This window comes from Gobio gobio (genome assembly GCF_949357685.1).
Source record: "Gobio gobio genome assembly, chromosome: 3".
Lineage (NCBI taxonomy): Eukaryota > Metazoa > Chordata > Actinopteri > Cypriniformes > Gobionidae > Gobio > Gobio gobio.
Genome location: NC_137099.1, coordinates 32,274,203 through 32,296,835, shown reverse-complemented (window position 1 = coordinate 32,296,835; position 22,633 = coordinate 32,274,203). Strand labels below are relative to the sequence as shown.

General features: G+C 40.0%; 1 protein-coding gene across 1 annotated transcript in view; it reads left to right on the top strand.

Annotated features, from left to right (window-relative positions):
• The window catches only part of LOC307123967 (radixin), a 267,415-nt gene that overhangs the window by 150,043 nt on the left and 94,739 nt on the right, over positions 1 to 22,633 (top strand). The window contains exons 7-8 of the mRNA XM_079812852.1: positions 5,150 to 5,233; positions 5,439 to 5,585. Of these exons, the coding sequence (XP_079668978.1) occupies positions 5,150 to 5,233; positions 5,439 to 5,585 (231 nt within the window). The remainder of the gene's footprint in view (positions 1 to 5,149; positions 5,234 to 5,438; positions 5,586 to 22,633) is intronic.

Here is a 22,633-nt window from a genome sequence, read left to right as displayed (position 1 = left end):
TCCATCCGAAAGCCTAAGTATGATTGGCTTACTGATCCCTAGGAGGAGAGGCCATTTTCAGAGGTTTAAAAGGCCCCCTCTGTACAGATCTCACTCTTCTTATTTCTACTGCTGCTCCTGCCTGGTTGATGGGCATGGGGGGACCCCACAGGGGCCCATGGGTGCCGGCAGGCCTAAACCACAGCCTGGTATGTCTTCACTTTCCGCCCAGGAGAGAGGACTCTTCCAACAAAGTCAGACTGAAATTTCCTCATTCCAACTCGGACGGAAATTGTAACTTCACCGTCACTGCCCTATGAAACCATCAGCGCTCTTCCTGCCTCTCCTTGTTTTCGTGTGTGTGGGACGGAAACCCGGTCCAACCACACGGTCGCGGGCCAGCAGGTCCAACACCTCAAGCCATGTGCAACTTCCTTGACCATGATGGAGTCGAAACTAATCATGCAAGTTCATCATATCTTCAGTCAACGCAGAAGAAATCGATTGCAACTATCGACTCACAGAACCATCAAATCAGGAACTTTAGGAAACTGCTTCAACTGCCGTGGCAATGCAAGTATCACCTATTTTAACTAATCAGAGGGTTAGGATAAGCAGTAAAATCCTCCTAATGAGGTGCTTTGAAAATAACAAGCTGATGGTTCTCTTCATGATTAATGACTCTTTTTCCATAGCTTCATTCCTCTGTTCTAATGTTTTTTCATTCTGTCACTTTCCATCTTACCTATGTACAGTATGTGTGATTTGTGTGTGTGTGCGTTTATGTTAGTTTAGTTGTGTTTGTGATTTTAGTTAATAAAACCTGTTGTAAGAGACTCTGTATAAGGGAAACAGGTCTATTTATCTCAAATTAATGAATTAATTTATTCATAGGGAATTTTGAAAGAGTCAAGTATTTTACGGCTGAGCAACCCAAGATGTGCCATGACCATTCGGCTTGCGAGCACACTCAACCAGAAATGTTGCTTCCTCCTGGGCGCTGGTTTAAGGCACCTCGCTGACAAATATATGCAGAGCTCTGGGCTGGGCGACACTCAACACATTCGCTAGATTCTATAGCCTTCGTGTAGAGCCAGTATTCTCCTGTGTACTCACCCCGAGTGGTCAGTAACGCGAGGGACCAGTTCTATACTGCAAAAAATGCTCTTCTTACTTTGTATTTTTGTCTTGTTTCTAGTCCAAATGTCTAAAAATTCTTAAATCAAAATGCATTTGCTATATAAGTAAAATGACATAAGATATTTTTTTCTTGTTTTCTTGAAAATAAGGTCAAAATGAAGTGAGTTTTTGCTTAAAACAAGCAAAATTATCTGTCAATGGGGTAAGAAAAATAATCTTGTTTCTGATTGAAATCTTTTTTCTGTCCCAAACAGAAATAAGATTATTTTTCTTACCCCATTGGCAGATAATTGTGCTTGTTTTAAGCAAAAACTCACTTCATTTAGATTTTTTCCCCCAGAAAGCAAGAAAACAATATATCTTATTTTACCTATCTAGTAAATGCTTGATTTAAGAATTTTTATATATTTGGACTGGAAACAAGTAGGGCTGGATCAGAATATTCGTTCGATGGGTTGGTATTCGATTTCAAATTTGTGATTCGAATATTCGTTGTTGTTTATTTTTCGCGAACACCTGGCATCCCGCTCAAAACGGCTCTCATTCGCGCTTGCATATGTTTACACTATAAAATCACTATAAAATGCAATACTTTTTTCCCTGCGCCGCGTTTACTTTCGGTTTGCCAATTCAGGCGCGGGTTGCTTGAATTGTGGGTTCATTAGCTATTATTCTTAATGAAAAACATAGCAACAAAACAGTACAGTGACAAACTCCCTTAAATAGGCGCTTTTACATCGCTTTGAAACCAAATATTCCGCGATCATCTTGTAATTTAGCTCCTCGCTCTCGTGAAGAAAATTATCTGACTGCTGCTGCTAATGTGCTGAGACGCCCGTTAGTTTGGCTCAAGTGGCACGTTCAGTTTTTTAATTGTAGTTAGTCTTAACTACACGGGCACAGGCCTCAAATCTAGGCCCTAGCCCGGCCGTGTCCGACAGCTAACCAAAACTATCGGCCCTAGTCCCGTGATTGTTTTTTATTTATTTTTATCCTCCCTATTAGGCCTACACATCGTTGCAGCCATTAAAATAGTTCAGTTTTGTTTTTAATGTCAAAGTAGTTATATTTTGTTTAGTTTCTTTATTAAGTTAATTTAGAAAAATGTTTAAAGCATTTTTTTGTTAAATTAAAGTTTATGGTTTTTTTTTAAAGTAATGACCAAGCGGTCAGCGGCTGACAGTGAGTTAACCGCATGTTTCAATTTAGCCTCTCAAATCAACACTGGACTTGTCTTACTTATTATAAAATCCATAAATATAAAACACTTCAAGCATCACAAAAATGTTGGTTTAAACATTTAGCCTACTATCATCACCACCACCACCACAGTAAAAAGGCATTTTTGACAAGCTGAGGCTGATGCTGCTCGCAACGGCGCAAATGAAACAAGTAAAGTGAAGTGACCTGTTTTTTTATTTATTTATTTATTTAATTAGTTTTTTTTATTTTAGTGCCATATAGAACCTTTTTTTTTTTGGAGTAAACATTCCTCCCTATTACACATCGTTGCAGCCATTAAAATAGTTCAGTTTTGTTTTTAATGTCAAAGTAGTTATATTTTTTTTCGTTTCTTTATTAAGTTAATTTAGAAAAATGTTTAAAGCATTTTTTGGATTGTTAAATTAAAGTTTTTGTTTTTTAAAGTAACGACCAAGCGGACTGAGTAAGTTAACAACACATGTTTGATCCATTTATACTCTTAAAACAACACTTAACTTGTCTTGCTTATAATAAGTTTTTTTTTTTTTGAGGAAACGTGTTAAAAAAATGTAAAAAAAAAAATAGGCAGGTTGTCTTAACTTACACCTCTCCGCAAAATTAATATAAATCCGATCTATAATTCTTGCGCTATATGCACATTTAACGGAGTTCACGTCAACGAAAGCAACAGATATGAGCTGCATTATATTCATCAGCTCTTTTCAAGATCAAAGACCGCAATATCAGAACAAGTGACCTAACCACTGTAAGAGCATTAGTCTCATTCGTTTTAATGAATATGATTGTGTTTTTGAGCATCTAAGACGTTCGGCAGTTTGGATGTTGGCTTGCTTTACTCATTTGCGGCAATAGCCTACTCTAAACACTGTGCGAGCCATCTTGACAGTCGTGGTGTCATGGTCTCATGTTGTTTCCACCAGCACTGTACACCTCATTGTTTCTTTTAACACATTGTTTCTTTTGAATGTCTAAAATATAAAATGAAGGGAAAAGCCTGCGTTTGAGGTATGACGTGAAAATTTGGTCCGAAACCCGGCCCCAGAGGCAGAAATAGGGGCTCTTAGTCTGTTCTATAACTGAACAGAATTATTTTTACTAGCTACTATAATATATCAAAACTGGGACGTAACAGATCTGTGTGTTTTGTATCACTATTCATTGCCAGTTCGCGGAGCATGCCCGCGTGAGGCGCGCCGCTTCTCCAGATTCCAGCCTTTATTAGAGAGAAGGATGTTCAGCTCCTTCCCTCTGAAGCTTATTCGATGTTGATTACTACCAAAGCTTCGAAGCTCATAAAATGGTATTCGGACCAGCCCTAGAAAGAGCATTTTTTACAGTGTCGGCTTGCAACACCACTCCTGCCCGCTGGGCCGGATACGTGCATCTTTTGCTCAAGTAGAGTTCCCTAGAAATGGCTAACCCTATTGAGTTCCTCCGTCAACCCCGGCAGTCAGATGTAGCGTAGCATCCTATGCCAGGTCTATACTCGTTTGCCTTGTGGAACCTGTGTTAGGCTGAGTGTCGATATGTATTGATCCCTGCAGTATTCCCATATGTGTATCCTTCCAAGGTATGGCTACCCTGTTCGACTAGCCTATGTCTCTATTGTCCATAGGTTGTACTACCCTGCTTGGCTAGTCCATATGTGTAATGTCCACATTTCACCTTTCTACGAGCAGGATGTGGCTTCCACAGCGTTCCTTTCGCTAGAGGGCGTGCTATCCCAGCGTTATCCAATAGTCACACTGAGTGGGTCTTGCGGAACAGCAGTGACTGACCTTCTCTGCTTAGAGCCCTGACTTCCACTCCAACAGACGGGAGCGGACCAGGAGGCTCAGGCAGGAGGGACCAGGAGGGCTGTGCAGGCCAGCAACTGAGATGTGTTGGTGGATATCCCCAATTCGTCTGTCAGTTCCGACATATGTTGAACGTGACCAACTGAAAGGAAACGTCTCAGTTACATATGTAACCCTCGTTCCTGAAAGAGGGAACAGAGATGTACGTCGGAACTGACCGACGAATTACTGTACCTCCGCTGTACGGCCAGGTTACTAAGCTTGGCTCCTCAGCGGAAAAACACAGATGCGGTGCATCCACTTCCTTATTTATACCCACATGGCAGGGCAGAGCGGAGCATTGGATGTGCATACCGCATGCCTATGTCCATTGGCTCGTTTAGTTTACACTCAAAGTAGATTGGTCTCCCGAAGTGATCCCCAATTCGCCGGTCAGTTCCGACGTACGGTCTCGAGGAACCACCCTGGTGACTACTTCCTATTACTAAGTTCCTAGAACTACCCAGTGCGAAAGAGGGTATTTATAGGATGTATTGAGGAGGAGGCCAAACTACTCAATGGCCAAGTTATGCTGAAATAATTATGATCCGTGACACTGGCTCAGATTCTGTGTAAAGAACAATTCTTTGTGACTATATAGTTCTCAATTTGGAAAAGCCATTAAATTCCCACTTTAATTGAACCTTAGTTCCCAGGACATCCACAAGATGAAAATGTTGATGCTGTAAAAAGAGGGCAGACATAAACGCATGACCGGATGACTGAAATTAAGTGTTAAACATGTTTATTCTTATGTGGCACTTACAAAAATAATGTGTTTGTTTTTGTCTGGAGCCCTGCTCTACCTTCACGAACTTAAAAAATCTGTAGGTGTCCTTTTTTGTGTGTACAGTGACAGTTTGTATAATATTGTAGCACAATATTTATGATTATTTAGCCTATTTGTCTGAACCCTTACGGTGATGCCAGACTGATTCATTGTGTCTGTTGTGGATGTTATTTTTATGTAGAGTTTTGGAACAACATAAACTGACTAAAGAACAGTGGGAGGACAGGATTCAGACATGGCACGAGGAACACAGGGGTATGCTCAGGTAATTACCATTTTCTGGCTTGACACAAACACATGTACAAAAATACAGAGTACACATAATATATAGTTTATAACACAAAGAGCACGCTCTGGTCACTGATGTTTTCCCCAGCTACTCACAGTGCACTTCACAGTGGTTAATGCCAGTATTTATGTTCTCAGCATGTAGCAGTTTGTTATTTGTTTATCTGAATATGTGTTTACAGAGAGGATTCTATGATGGAGTATCTGAAGATCGCTCAGGATCTGGAGATGTATGGAGTAAACTACTTTGAGATCAAAAATAAGAAGGGAACAGAGCTCTGGCTGGGAGTGGATGCTCTTGGTCTCAACATTTACGAACATGAAGACAAGTATGTCTTACACTGAAATAATGTGTTTCTCCGAGCATTTCCTTGAAGCAGTTCCTGTTATATGGAAAGTAATTGCAGTTATCAAGTAAACAAGTGGTACATCCAAGTACATCCAACAAGTACATCCATATAATGCCTAATAATAAAGTAGTCACCTTCATTTATATAGAGCTTCATACAATACAGATTGTTTCAAAGCAGCTTTACAGTGGTAACATGAAAATGAAGCATTTCAGTTCAGTGTTGATTCAGTTCTGTTGTAAAGCTCATCAATTATTAAATTAGTTAATTTCAACTGTAAAGGAGTTCTGAAAAAAAAAATATATACGTGTCATAGTCCAGCTCAGCTCAGTTCAGTTCTCATACAACAGCATCAGTAAAGTCAGATCAATAATATTGTTGAACTCTCACCCCTAGAAGAAGACATTGAAAACAATTATTGAACATATAAAAATTTACCCCAGGCTGTTTTTTGTCAACATTTTTGTTTTTAACTAAAATATATAAAACTCCACCATATGGTTGAGATGTCATTTTATGGTAAATCTTGCTTTACATTTACAGTAGTTTATGAGTTTTTTTGAATGTTGAATGAAACTTGTAACAATGTTAGTACAGGATACATTTATTGTACTATATATACACCGATCAGACATAACACTATGACCACTCCTAATATTCTGTTGGTCCCCTTTTGCTGACCCGTCGAGGCATGGACTCCACTAGACCTTTGAAGATGTGCTGTGGTATCTGGCACCAAGATGTTAGCAGCAGATCCTTTAAGTCCTGTAAGTTGCGAGGTTGTGCCTCTATGGATTGGACTTGTTTGTTCAGCACATCCCACAGATGACCGGCCATCCACGTAACAGAAAATGTGATTCATCAGACCAGGCGACCTTGTTCCATTGCTCCAGTTTTGATGCTCACTGTTGGACAGGGGTCAGCATGGGCACCCTGACTGCTTTGCGGCTATGCAGCCCCATACTCAACAAACTGCAATGCACTGTTTATTTTGAAACCTTTCTATCAGAACCAGCATTAACTTCTTGTGCAATTTGATCTACAGTAGCTCGTCTGTTTGATCGCAGTCTTTGCTCCCCACGTGCATCAATGAGCCTTGGCCGTCCATGACCCTGTTGCTGGTTCACCACTGTTCCTTCCTTGGACCACTTTTGATAGATACTGACCACTGCAGACCGGGAACACCCATCAAGAGCTGTAGTTTTGGAGATGCTCTGACCCAGTCGTCGCCATCACAACTTGGCCCTGTCAAACTCGCTCAAATCCTTATGCTTGCTACATATGCCCATTTTTCCTGCTTCTAACACATCAACTTTGAGGACAAAATGTTCACTTGCTGCCTAATATATCCCACCCACTAACAGGTGACGTGATGGAGAGATAATCAGTTATTAATTTCACCTGTCAGTGGTCATAATGCTATGCCTGATCAGTGTATGTGTGAGTAACATTTTTGAAATTGTATTTTAAATTCTTTTTTTTTTACTATGTCTGCTTGATGAAAAAAAATTTATATCCCAATGGACATCCTCATAATCCACTCGCAGAAGGCCCTATTGTCACACTTCAGTCTGTCCTACTATCTGGCTGTTTTATCCATTTACAGACATATCAACAGTACGTTCAAGCATACTTTTGGAAAATTATGGTAAACAGGAGTTTTTGTGTTTCTCTTATATTTTGCCATATTTTTATTGTTTAGACTCCACCCTACTAACTACAACATTATGGTTTGATTCCCTACTTAACTGATATCATGTTTGACCCTATTATTTGATGATCAGCAACTTCATTCTTTTGTGTGACCGACTGAAGTGTAAAAAAATGATGCTGTCACCTGAAAACTGAAAAGTCCTGTAGGTAATTTAGCTCAAAATGTGAAATATTAATAATTATTCATAACTCATTATGATTATTCATTATGATTAATTATGAATATATGAACTAGTTAATGAGATTAACTTGATGTAGCTACATAAACATTACAATCAATCGATCAATTCATCCAGTGAACACTCAGTATTGATTATTAATTTAGTTCTAAGAGAAGGATAATTTTCCTGGCAACAGAAAAAATTATTCTTCCTTAGCATTTACAGTGCTTAGAGCATGTAACAAAATCAATCATTTAAGTGACAATTTTTTGCAGCAGGGAGTCAGAACCAGAGATGTATTGTGCACAAACTTTATTAACCAAATCACAAACAAAACTCCTCTAACACAAACACACACGGGTCACACATACCTTGGTCAGATGGAAATGGATACAGATGGAGATAACAGATTCCTCTGTTAGAGACTTTATAGTTCTTTGTTTCAGCTTACTCATTTTGCATAGAGGCCGATTAAGAAACTATTAAAGATTCTTGTAACACTACTATATGGCACAGGTATCTATATATCATATATACGATCATTCAGATCTTTAAATTACAACTTCTTAGACACCAAACACAGTATAGGTAAGGTTACATTAACCGTTGGTTCTGTCATACAATATGCATTCATGTATACCTTACTAGATATGTTGTATGTTTTGCTTGTATACAAACAGCACTCATTAAGTATATCAAGTTCTGTTAAAGGAAATGGTGAAGATTTTCAACATTTTGTCCATTTTTTGTAAGAAATCAATGTTTTGGTGGCTTCAGACCACGTGGCAAAACCAGTTTGATGAGTTTGAGTCTGTGGTCATTCACACTTTGTCACTGGAGTGAACAAATGGCCAAATGGTGATGGAATCAGTCTGTCCTCAATGACATGCTAATGTCATCATCTTTCCCTTCCACAAATGGTACCTGGCAATTGTCTTTGTAGGCTTATCTCCTAGCCTACTTCTACTCTTATGATACAGCTGCAAATAAGTATTTGAACACCTGTCTATCAGCTAGAACTCTGACCCTCAAAGACCTGTTAGTCTGCCTTTAAAATGTCCACCTCCACTCCATTTATTATCCTAAATTGAGGTCATTAGCTGCATAAAGACACCTGTCCACCCCATACAATCAGTAAGAATCCAACTACTAACATGGCCAAGACCAAAGAGCTGTCCAAAGACACTAGAAACTAAATTGTACACCTCCACAAGGCTGGAAAGGGCTACGGGGAAATTCCCAAGCAGCTTGGTGAAAAAAGGTCCACTGTTGGAGCAATCATTAGAAAATGGAAGAAGCTAAACATGCCTGTCAATCTCCCTCGGACTGGGGCTCCAACAGTGTCTCAATGATCCTAAGAAAGGTGAGAAATCAGCCCAGAACTACACGGGAGGAGCTGGTCAATGACCTGAAAAGAGCTGGGACCACCGTTTCCAAGGTTACTGTTGGTAATACACTAAGACGTCATGGTTTGAAATCATGCATGGCACGGAAGGTTCCCCTGCTTAAACCAGCACATGTCCAGGCCCATCTTAAGTTTGCCAATGGCCATTTGGATGATCCAGAGGAGTCATGGGAGAAAGTCATGTGGTCAGATGAGACCAAAATATAACTTTGTTGTAGGGGTGCACGATATTCACAAAAATGTGATATTGCGATATCGATAATGAATATTGCGATATCGATATTAATTTCGATATTTTTAAGCCTATGTAAAATTACAAAAGTTACAGAAAACGCATCAAAATAGATTCATAACAAATAAAACAAATTCTTACAACACAAGGTTTAAAGGTTTTCAACTGACAGTCATATTGGACTGGTACAACATGAATAAATAAATAATAATCATATCTGGTTGTACAGTAGGGATGCAACAATACAGTTAGTCCACGGTTCAATACATACCTCGGTTTTTAACCAAGTTTTTGGTTCGGTTCTGATGGCTTGTCACATCAGTTTTTTTCTATTCTATTCTTAGCCGACAGGAACAGCAAGAGTTATTATTATTTTTATTATTATTTTTTGTTTTTATTGCAATACTCTTTTTGAATTTTACTTAAAAGACTTGGAAAACCCTTACTTAAAACTTTACTTAAAAAATAACCTTGTACGCATTCCTAGTGTATAGTATAATATAAAATAAATATATATAAAGATTTACAGTGGCAGCTCAGAGCAGTACAGCATGAAAGTGTATGAATAAATGTAAAATTAAAGAGAGAGTTCACTCAAAAATTAAAATTCTGTCATCAATTACTGGCGCTCAAGTTGTTTTAAACCTGAATAAAGTTATTTCTTCTGTTGGACATAAAATATATTTTAAAGAATGTTGGAAACCAACAGTTGCTGGTCCCCATTGTAGGAAATAATAATATGAATGTCAATGGCTACCATCAACTGTCTGGTATTCAACTGTCTGTGTTCAACAGAAGAAATTAATACAGGTTTGAACAACATTAGATGAGTAAATAATGACATTGTTTTAGAGGTGAACTGTCCCTTTAAGGACAAGCGACAGCGTGTTCACTAAAGGCTGCGCTTCTGTCAATGTAAAACCTCTACACATCTAATACACAGACACGCGATTTTACTTTCACTTTAGACATAACTGACTGTGTTTATGTTAACCATGTGTGTATTTGACAGTATTAGCGCAATAAGACTACTTAGTCCAGTAATCACGTGTTTGACAGGCTTTTAGTGCGCGAGCTCAGCGCATGTTAAAACAGTGCATGAGCACGCGAATGAAATGTTTAATGCTTTAAAACGCATTCAAATAATGAACTTTCATGATTGTGAATAACTATAGTGTTCCGTGAGTATAACTCTCTGACACCAGCATTGCAAGCGTGGCTAAACACCCCTAACTTGTGCATAGTGATCGGATATCTGGTCATATCAGCGCGTAGACTGAGACTCAAACAGAGCCGAAATAAACTGAGAGAAATATTTAAAACGGAGAGAAATAAAAATAGGCTTGTGGTGGTTCTTAACCATTTCATCTTCTCCCTGAGCAACACTCATTTTCTTACTTTTGTGTTCTTTCTTTTGCTCCACTTGCTCCCTTCGCTCTCTCTTTAGGTCCTTTCTTTTCTTTCTCTTCGTTTTGTTGTGCGGTGGTGTGTGCATCGAGCCGGCCCGACAAGTGTGTGTGTGTGTGTGTGTGTGTGTGTGTGTGTGTGTGTGTGTGTGTAGAGGGAGGGAGAAGTGAGAGAGTGACGGTTAGCTTTGGAGCGAGTAGGAGGGACCCGGTTTTTAAAAAAATAGATCCGATAAAGAATGTGTATACTGTACAGTGAAACGCGTCTCATTTTGTCATAAACGAAATATCGCATAATTATCGCGAGACTTACGATATAATATCGGGCAACGTGATATCGCGATAACGATATTAAATCGATATATCGTGCACCCCTACTTTTTTGTCATAATTCCACTAAACGTGTTTGGAGGAAGAAGAATGATGAGTACCATCCCAAGAACACCATCCCTACTGTGAAGCATGGGGGTGGTAGCATCATGCTTTGGGGGTGTTTTTCTGCACATGGGACAGGGCGACTGCACTGTATTAAGGAGAGGATGACCGGGGCCATGTATTGCGGGATTTTGGGGAACAACCTCGTTCCCTCAGTTAGAGCATTGAAGATGGGTCGAGGCTGGGTCTTCCAACATGACAATGACCCGAAGCACACAGCCAGGATAACCAAGGAGTGGCTCTGTAAGAAGCATATCAAGGTTCTGGCGTGGCCTAGCCAGTCTCCAGACCTAAACCCAATAGAGAATCTTTGGAGGGAGCTCAAACTCCGTGTTTCTCAGCGACAGGCCAGAAACCTGACTGATCTAGAGATGATCTGTGTGGAGGAGTGGGCCAAAATCCCTCCTGCAGTGTGTGCAAACCTGGTGAAAAACTACAGGAAACGTTTGACCTCTGTAATTGCAAACAAAGGCTACTGTACCAAATATTAACATTGATTTTCTCAGGTGTTCAAATACTTATTTGCAGCTGTATCATACAAATAAATAGTTAAAAAATCATACATTGTGATTTCTGGATTTTTTTTTTAGATTATGTCTCTCACAGTGGACATGCACCTACGATGACAATTTCAGACCCCTCCATGATTTCTAAGTGGGAGAACTTGCAAAATAGCAGGGTGTTCAAATACTTATTTTCCTCACTGTATGTCTGATTTGTCTCAGTTACTACAGTCCCATCTATCCATGCCAAAAGCAGACAGGGGGGTGGAGCAATAGAGCTGTAGAAGATTTTTGTCTCATCAATTTTTTCACACTCAAAGTAAGGTCTACCGTGCGGTTGAGAAATCAGTTTTAAGTGTTACCCCAACTAAGCAAGCCAGAGGCGACAGTGGCAAGGAACCTTAACTCCATCAGGTGACTGAATCGAGAAAAAAACTTTGTGAGGAACCAAGCTCAGTCTGGGGGCCAGTTCTCCTCTAGCCAACAAACGAACATGGTGTGATTATGATTCAGATCAGGATTGGTAGTATTCAAATATTCATCCAGTTCCTTTTGCTTCAAGATTGGATTATTCACACCAGTATGGAGAAGAAGCTGGTCATAGCCATCTGTGCCGAGGACCTGTCTGGTTCTTGTGGTCTTTGCTAAGGATCTCTGTCGTGGCTGTCATGTCAACGAGGCCATTCAGGGCTGTGTTGTGGTCGTGTCTAGCTGCAGGTTCACCATCTGATCTGGATATGGACCAGATCTGGCTGATTACGGTAATCTCAGAATAAGGATGAGACAGACAGACTAATATTAGCGTAGATTACATTTTTCTTACAATGTAACAAGTATATTTCTGTCAGGTCCATTAAGTCAAGAACACACATGACAATAAAAATTATTTAGATTTTTTTTATTGAATAAATTGCAATCAGTTGATGAATCTGAATTAAATTTTGTTTTTGGCGGTATGGCTCTGTTCAGGGAGTCCTCTGACATTTCGTGAGCACCATGAAATAGCAGAGAGTCAGAGGACAGCAGCAGCAAGTAGTAAGAGCTAACTGAATCTGCTTTAAATAGGCGCCCTGTTTTTAGCGTAGCCATTAGCAGCGAGCTGAGTTGAAACAGCTGATGCAAATCAGCTGACGAGACAGTGTTGTTGCCAATATCGTTAGCAGCGTCTAGACTACTTGGTCTGCCAGAACTGACGCTGACGCTCAATTTCTGTCAGGTCCATTAAGTCAAGAACACAGATGACAATAAAAATGATTTAGACATTTTTCAGTCAGTTGATGAATCGGAATTAAATTTTGTTTTTGGTGGTATGGCTCTGTTCAGGGAGTCCTCTGACCTTTCATGAGCACCATGAAATAGCAGAGTTAGGACAGCAGCAGGATTAGGGAACGCTCACACAGTTTAGGACTGGGAGAGCTTAACTATTCCCCCCAAACAAACCACACCTGACAATCCTCTTGAGAATAAAACAAGAGGATGGAATTAGACAATTAAAATGCTTAGACATCTTACAATATTAATTATAGCTTTAAGAACAAGCACTTCTGCTATTAATTATAGCTTTAAGACAAGCGCTTCCAATATTAATTATAGCTTTAAGAACAAGTACTTCCAATATTAATTATAGCTTTAAGAACAAGCATTTCCAATATTAGCTATAGCTTTAAGAACAAGCACTTCCAATATTATAGCTTTAAAAACAAGCATTTCCAATATTAGCTATAGCTTTAAGAACAAGCACTTCCAATATTAGCTATAGCTTTAATACAAGCGCTTCCAATATTAATTATAGCTTTAAGAACAAGCACTTCCGATATTAATTATAGCTTTAATAATAAGCATTTCCAATATTAATTATAGCTTTAAGAACAAGTGCGTTCCCAATCTCAACTATAGCTTAAGACAATATTTCCAATAGCAACTTAAGCTTAAAACGATTTACACATTTTACAAATACCAACTATAGAGACAAGAACAATATCCATAAGCCTAGCATTTTACTGAAAACGACTAAGCTTAAGCAATGCAGATACCTTTTTTTAAATGTGTTGCAGGTCTGAATGACAGGAAAGGATGCATATTTACAAATGACATGAAGTTGACCAGACAAAACATGAAATATGTTGTGTTCATATTGTCTGCAATGAAATACAAGTCAAAGTAAATTTAGAAATCACTTCTTTTTTTCTTTTTTTTTGCGTTTTCCATACTGTCCCAACTTTTTCTGATTTGGGGTTGTATAATATTTTACAATCGTTTTTTAAAAGAAGCCATTTTCGGCTTCAGTTTCGGTTTTCGGCCAAGTGCATCCTAAATTTTCGGTTTCGGCCCAGAATTTTTATTTCGGTGCATCACTACACAGTACAATATGGGGAAGTATAAATAATGATCATAATGGAAATATTATAGAAGATATGCTAGAATGGAGTAGTTTAGTGTGCATGAATAATGGTAAAGCAACAAGGATTGAGGTAGCCCGTGGTCATTATTCTGCAATAGATCTAACTTTAGTATCAGAAGACTTGGCTAGGAAATGTACATTAGAAGTGTTAGAACACAGTACTATAGGAAGTGACCATTTTCCTATTTGTTGTAAAATAGGATTGGAAGTGGAAAAAATAGAGGTAGTAAATATTCTTAGATGGAAGTTTAAAACTGCTAAATGGGAGGAATTTAAGAAGAGGTGTGAAATAAGAATGCTAGAAATGGACAAGACTTATGATAACATAGAGGAACATAATGAACAGTTAGTTAAAGTAATATATAATATAGCAAAATAAGTTATTGGGAAAAAGGAAGGAATAAAAGGAAAGAAAGCAGTACCTTGGTGGACAGACAAATGCAGTGATGCCATGAAAAATAGGAACAGAATGCTTAGGAAGGTCAGAAGGTCCTTCTCTTTTGATGACCTAATTAATTATAAGAGAGCACAAGCAGTTGTAAAGGAAAGTTATCCGAGCATGTAAGAGATTATTGGAGAAAATTATGTGATAATATTGGAGAAAAAATAGGAGTTAGTGAAATATGGGGTATGATTAGACGGATGGGAGGGACACAAAAATTATAATTGGTTGTCACTAATATCTGTCATGCTCCATACTGTAGTCCAGTAGGTGGCTGTTATGCACCTTAAAATGGGTTTGCCAATCAACATTAAAGTAACAGAAGAAGAAGAAGAAGAAGAAGAAGATCGTTAGCAGCGTCTTTCGATACGGTTCAGTATTTGCTATATTCAGGGAAAAAAGGGACTTATCAAATAAAAAAATTAAAAAAACTAATAAGAACAAATAATTGAAATACAAGCAGCAGCACAAATAAATACTATTGAGTAAAGATACTAATAAAATAAACTATGCTTTTCAGGTTTTTCAGGTATATCTAACATTAGTTTTCAGATACAGAAATTGATCGAATGTAAAATAGCATTGCATATTTGAGTGTATAAATTAAAGATTAATCCTATTAAACTTACAAAAGCTATTCAATCAAGAGCAGTGAGTGATGTCCTTGTCTTTTGTTGTTTGACATTAAACAGAGAGCAGTAAATGCTACTGCCCCTTTAAGACCTAAAGCATGGATATGCATCGTCTTTCTCGACTGTATAAAGTTTCTTTAAGGCATATACAGACTATGTCTGCTAGAATACTCATCAAGATGGACATGTTGAAATACTTTTTGTGTGAGTTTGTCCGTTCAAGAACAAGACTTGAAAGAGAACTCAATATTTGTGCGCTGTGAGACGTGTGCGCGCTTTCGGATGAGTGCACAGAGACACATTTTCTCACAGCGCGTGAGTCTTCTCATTCACGTCTTCTGGCACTACACCCGGGTGATGACGGCGAAAATTACTGGTCATATTCGAACATACGGCAGCACTCGCATGCATTGAACAAAGTTTACAAAGAGATAATTATTAGAAAAATTTGAAAAAAATTTTTTTATATATTTGAAGGACTTTTACACGGCACCCCTGCTCTCATCACACGGCACCCCGGTTGGGAAACACTGAGCTAAACCATTTAGTGGTTTGTAAGTAATTTGCCAGAATTTAAAATGTATGCAATGTTTAATAGGGAGCCAATGCAGTGTTGAAAGAGCTAATATGGTCATATTTTGTGGTTCTGGTAAGCCGTAATTTTAGATATATTTTTAAGATGGATAAAATGCGGGTTTTACAGATGCTAGAAATGTGTCTTTCGAATAAAATATTGCTATCAAAGATCACACCCAGGTTCCTAAGACGACGAAGTCTTGACAATGCAGCAATCAAGTGTTAGACAGTATTCTAGTTTATTATGTGCTGAGGTTCTTGGTTTGGTTTTTGACAATTTAGACAGTTTAGACAATTCTTCATCACCTTTAGCAAAGAATGAATGGAATTTTTCCACAGGGGGTCTAGAGCACGGCAACTGATGCTTCACTATTAGCCTATTCACTCACGCTCGTTAATTCATAAAAATAAAAAAAATCTTAAAGTGCTACTTTATTAAATTTTTCTTGTTAATTTAACCACTGTATGAAATAAATACCTAGGGTTGTGTTTGTTCTCTTCTAAGAGAGTCGAAAAGTAAGCAGATCTCGCAGTTTTTAAGGCCTTTCTGTATGCAATAACACTTAGTTGCAAGCCGGCCAGGGTGGAGAGCTGTGGGAATGGAGCGATTGCTAATGAGCATCACCTGCGTGCCACACCGGCCTTGTGTCTCTCACAGAGGAGCTCCGGGAGGATAAAAGGAGGAGCGACAACAGTAAATGGAGAAAGAGGACCAGATCTGGACTATTTATGTTGTGTTTTGTTTATGTTTGTGCTGCAGTCGTCCGTTAGGGGCTGCCACTTTACTTTTGTTTTGTGTTTGTTTATTTTTAAGTTGATCGTTCACCGGTTCCCGCCTCCAGGAGGACGGCTTGCAGGTGTTGCTCCATTCCCATGGCTCTTGGCCTCACCCTGCTTGCTACACACACTTTCCTTAAAATGGCTGATCTCTTGCTTAGTCATATCATTTTCCAAATAAGAGTACCAAGCATAAAACGTTAAATACTTATTTCAATGGACAGAACAATTCTATTCTAATATCAGAATTTTCCAAAACTGTTTCAACTGCTGATTCCAATACATTTTAGAAGAATTTATTGAAGGGATAGTTCACCCAAAAATGAAGTGTCATTATTTAATCACCATCATGTCATTCCAAGACTTTGGTTAAGATATGTTTAATGAAATCTAAAAAGTCTCTGTCCCTCTACTGAAAGTCCAGGTAACAAAAACTTAAAAGATTTTAAAAGGTTAAAATGTCATAAAAGGAATCCATATGAATCAAGTGGTTAAATACAGTTATCTCAAGTCAATTCAAGTCACCTTTATTTATATAGCGCTTTTTACAATGCCGATTGTTTCAAAGCAGCTTCACAGTGTTAGTCAGACTAAACGACATACCCAAATAAAAATGTCTGCAGCTCTTAAAGCCTATGGTCTATATTCATAAATCTGGGCTTATTTTAAACTAGACACTTGAAATTTTGTTACCCAAGAGTCATAATAACTCAAGTATAGGAGCAGAGTAAAACAAGGTCAAATATAAATGTAAGTGATTTTTTATTGAAATTCACTTAGGAAATCAATTATGAGACTTTAATGTTAAGAGCCTGAAAATAACCTATATATAAAACTGGATGTCTGATCATGTTTTGATTCAAATTTGAGGATAATAGCTTCTGTAAGCTTTTATGTCAAGAAAAGACTAGGCGTCCTTTTAAAAATGCCCTTTATTTCAGAACATTTGTAATTGTAAAGAGTAGTTTTTCATTCAGATAAATATGCAATAATCTGCAATAAACTGCTAATTATAATGGATATACAGTTACTGAAAAACTAAAGCAACTATTTATAGAATTTACAAAGTGTAAAAAACTCATTTAGTTGATAAGAAGTGTCAGTCAGAGTCTGCGTGCTCCATTGCGGTGTCTGCGTAAAAACTGGCAGGCACGCGCCGCTGTCATGGAGACGATTAGAAAGAGTAATGCCGCGTTCCAGGCAACCCGTAACCCGTGTTTTTCCAACCTTCTACCCGTGAAAGTGCACTGGAACGGCAGTCAAACCCGTGACTTCCCACCCGTGAACTCGTACTAGATCGATGTACTCCCAGTTACGAGATCTGACGTCACATAGCCCGCGAAGCAACAATGGCAGACCCTATGGACGCGGTGTTTATGAAAGCCGTACATTAAAAACCAAATATAAGGTATTGCTCTAACATTATTTATCCGCAAATGTTATGCATTATCAGCAGCTTTTCTAGTGTTAGGTAGTTTTCAGGCCATTGAGTGCAAGAATAAATGAATACCAAATACATTTCCAAATATACAAATAACGTAAAATAAAAGGTATAACAGCTTCTCTTGCCTTATGCGCAGTTTTTTCTCCTCTGTTTCCCTCAAATAAGCAAGGTGTAAGCACCTTTGGTGATAGAAATGATTGTAAATGAGCATAAGCCCCGTAAGGTTCGCCATTCTTTGTGTACATCTAGCTACCGCTCAGGCAGTTTGGCGTGACTTCTCACACTTATTTAAATTTGGTTTAAACAAAGTTTGAATTTGAATTTAAATTAAGTTCTCCTTTCAGCCAGTGATGCTACCTAAGGGGAACAAGCCCCTTTGTGGCATCTTCTGCTAAGTCAGTTTCCCTTTCTTTCTCATTGTTTCAATTTGAGTTATTTTTGCTTGCCCTTGCTTTTCTTTTCCTTTTTATTATTATTTTTATCGATTTTTTTCCTCCATTTCATACCAGTCTGATACCCTGCACTTATTTAAATTTTGTTTTAAACAAGTTTGAACCTGAATTTAAATTAAGCCTTCTCTTTTCAGCCTGCGATAGCTACTTATTAGTAGCACGCCCCCTGCTGGGCACTCTCATAGATTGGCTTTCCTCTCTCTTCTCCTTTGGCTCCATTTCTGAATAGATTAATTTAATTAATTCTATTTCTCCCTTTTTCAAGGTAGTTCTGATAATTACCAACATTATCATAATTTTATGTTTTAGCACTATTTATTGAATAGTCTTTTACCTCACTTACTTTACCGAATTATTTAAATTTGGTTTAAACAAGTTTAAGCTTAAGCTGATGTTACTTTTTCTTTGTTAGCCATTTGTATATTTACAGGTAGTACCTCCCCTAGTGCTTGTGGTGAATTTGAGGTTGTCTTCTGGCTGGGTTCCGTTGAGTGGAGCCACCTGGCCGGCGTAACTGACACGTAACTGGTTGTGTGTGAATCGCAGACACCTCTGTCTCCGTACCATTGGCGGCGGCACGCAGCAGACTAAGCATTTCGGGCACTCCAGGGAGAAGCCAACGAGTCCAACTGAACCTCACAAGGGCAATTTTGGTTAATTACTCTGATTCTCCATTTGGACTCCAAAGGGATTTCAGAGGAAACCCAATTTTGACCCTTCAGTCTGGCCGTTGACCAAACTCTACTGAGTGCTGCCCAGTTGTGCTAAAAGTCATATGCTGTTTGAGTGGGCGCACCGTGGTACCAAGGGACGAGGATCTGGGAACACCGCAGTCGAGGGTCCAGGGACCGCCAGTGAGATTGGCCCCACCATTGGTTCTCACCTGAAGCGACCCCGATTCACCCCAGGCATAGTAAGTAAAGTAAGCCCATTCACTTATTGCAAGCCCTAGAATATACATATTCCCGGTCATTTGGCCACACCTTTCTTTTTTAAGCCATACCTTTCCCCTAGGCTTTATAGCTCAACAGCGCCCCCTTACTCGTTGGCCCTGTCATAAACCCTAGCATTGGTATTAAGCTTAGAGCCTTTCCATATCTATCTCTTTGCACATTATACTTCTTTATATATATATATTTATGTTAACCACTTATTTCTAAGTCTACAGTTTATCTCACTTATCATATCCACTTATTTTTTTATATTTTTTATATTTTAATTTTTATATTTTTATTTTTATCTTATTTCCTATTTTTATCTTTTACTTGATTTATTTATAATTCTACTTATGTTAATACTTTTTATTCTAATTTTATTCTATTTCTATTCTAATTTCTTGTAACTGTTATTTGCACTGTCCATGGAGCGGACCTGTTTACATTTCACTGCCAGTTGTATATTGTGTATATAACTGTGTATGTGACAAATAAAACTCTTGAATCTTGAATCTTGAATCTTGAATCTTGAATCTTGAATCTCTTCTCATGTTCTCATTTTGTTTTATTTCATGCCTTCTCTTTAAGTATTTTTGGTTATTTTGCGCTTTTCTACTCTACCGTTCTGTTGTTTCTTCCAGTTCACCTAAAGACAGAACCTATGAGAGCCATCAAGGAAAGCTGAATAATAGATTGACGACCAACAGCCAGTGTCAGTAAATGACCCACTAGGCGACTGCACTGTCAAATTGTTATTTAAATCCGACACTCACCCACACAAATCGGCCCCACCTGGCCGCTCACAGCCAAGACAACAGGTGCACGGCCTAGATTCTGTCTGCACCAGTTAGTCCAAAATTGCACACACAAATTAAATAGTCACATATTGCTATAGCACTAAACCCTATAAGGACTTGCATTGGCCTCTTTTGTGTTGTCTTTCTCTTGCCCACAGTAAGCAGTGTGTCCCATTCATCCAGCCCCACCGCCACTGGGATCACGTCGAGACCTGATCGAGCACCATGACGACTGCGTTCCTGTCTAAAGCCACGGTGACCTGCAGCCCCTGAGCCAAGAACTGCAGCGTTGAAGCTCCAGGCTGAGGAGGCCCGGAGGAACCAGGACCACGCGCAGAGTCGTCTAGATCAGCTACTCCTCGAGACCCAGGAACGACGCGGACGGAAGGATGGAACGGACCTACAACTTCGGGAGGAAGTTGAGGGACTCCAAAATGCCCTGGCAGAACTTTGTGTAGAGACAAGCACAGAGAGCAGTTGGAGAAAGAATCCGAAGAGGAACTAAAAGAAAAACTCCAACGAGATGAAGCTCTCCTAACAAGAGCAGAGATTGAACTGAAAGAAAGAGACAGCAAGGCCAAAGCTTGTGAAACCCACTTGCAAACGGCCCATGCCAAGGTCCAAGATTTGGTTCAACAAAAAGACTATTCAAAACAAAGAACTTGAAACTGTTCACAGAGAACTAAAGTTCACATGTACATTGCACAGTGAACAGCAAGGGGAAACACACACCACACAGTTTCCCCTGACAAAGTGGGCCAAGAAACCCCCAGCCAAGAGTTCCAAGCTCAAAAGGGGGGTGAAGCCCACTGCCCAAGTTGTCGCCACCCAGCAGCCAAGAGCCCCCACCAGCAGCAAAGGGGGTGGGAGCCAATCCAGAGAATCGTGCTAAGGCACACCATGGCTTCCCAAGAACTCTACAAGCTGGCCAGAAACATCCCAACGTTCACCCCAAACCCTGCAGGAAGCCACCCACCTGCAGGATATGAACTTTCACTTCCAACCTGTGACTAACGTGACAGCATGGAACCAATTAGGTCTACTCCGAGGTACGTCCAGCCGTGAGGCGTGGCATTTCCTCGATCGGCAACCTGAGACCGTAAAGGTGGACTACCAGCAGCTACGGGACTGCCGACCAAAAAGACTGTTTCTGAAAAGACTGTGAGAAACCCAATGATTTGCCCTGTCTCTGATCACCGTTCAGAGCTGGCTCCAGGGGGCGCCCTGCAACAACACAGTGACAGACTTTGTAACCGTCAAGACCGTTCCAAGCCAGCAGAGAGCAGCGCAACCGGCATGGTGCCTGTCTTAAGCACCTGTCCGAGCACTCTGAAAGACTCTGAGACAAGCCACGTCTGTCTAACCACCCAAAGGTGGAGCCACGTGAGATGCCAGCCGACAGCCCAGAAATGGATGATCCTCATCGGCAGCACACCAAGCCCAAACAGCCAGCGGCGGAACGGCTCACGGCTCGCCCCAAACAAACCCAAGTCTGAGCACACACCAGAGCCAAATGGTGCAGCTTCATCTGAGTCAGCAGAGATCATGATGATTCTGAAAGAACTTCTCGCAAGGGACACAAGAAGGACAGGCCAGACACCTTACGACTGTGACTAAGACCGGCACCCAACGTCCTTCCTGACTGCCCTCCGACTGAACCAAGCACTGTGCACCAACCACAGTCCAAAGAACCAGAGACTTCATCACCAAGTGACAGCGTCACTCAACCCCCTTAGCTGACAGCTGCACTTCCTGAACAATCGAACTCTGAAATCCTAAAATGTGAGTTAAATATGCAGTCATACAGCCAAAATGAGATCCAACTTGAACAGATAGCTCCTATCCAGCTAACGATGGGCCTAATGAGTCTGGTACACCCAGGGTACATCTTACCAATGGACACGTACCCCCTTTCTCGTCGGCAAAGATCTGCTAGATCGTTTTGAGCCCCTACTAGACTTCAAACAGCTAAAGATTTGGGCTCAAGTACGAGAACCTCTGCCTCTCCAGCCACCCAGATCACCTGAGCCAGACTGTCAGGTCACGAGAAATCTTGCAACCAGCCGCAAGAACACTGTCTCAGCACCAGAGCAAAGTTCAAGTTCACTACTCCGCACTTTTCAACTCACCATAGACTCTGACTTTCATTGCCCCAAGGTCATGACCAACCTCCAGCTGAATGATGTAACAACTACAGACATCATACTCTCACTATGGGCAGACAACTCAGCCAATCTAGCACTGTTCAAAGCCCTCATGAAAGACACATCCAACCTTCCATCTGCAAGCAAGTGCACCCACGGCCCGTTGGACTCCTGCCTAACAACCATGGTAACTGTCAAGGGCACCTGCGCTTTGAACTTGAAATGAAACGATCGGTGCCTCACACACATACTTCCTGGTCCTTCCAGATCCCTTGCAAAACGTTTACATAGAAGCAGACCCCTTGATTCGACTCAAGGGTCATGTGGACTTTATCAATGAGGTAGTGTGAGCCCCACTGACATCACAGCCCCCTGTGGTTCCTGCCAACCCTGAAAACCTCCTGTCAGGCCAGATCATTCCAGGAATGTGTTCTTTAATCAACGAACAGGATACGGCAGTACCAGCTTACACCAAAGGGGTCGCTGTTCGGCTCAACATGCGATGTGGTCACACACTAAACCACACGCTGGGCTTCTTCCAACCTTAACCTGAATGTGTGGAACTTAGACTC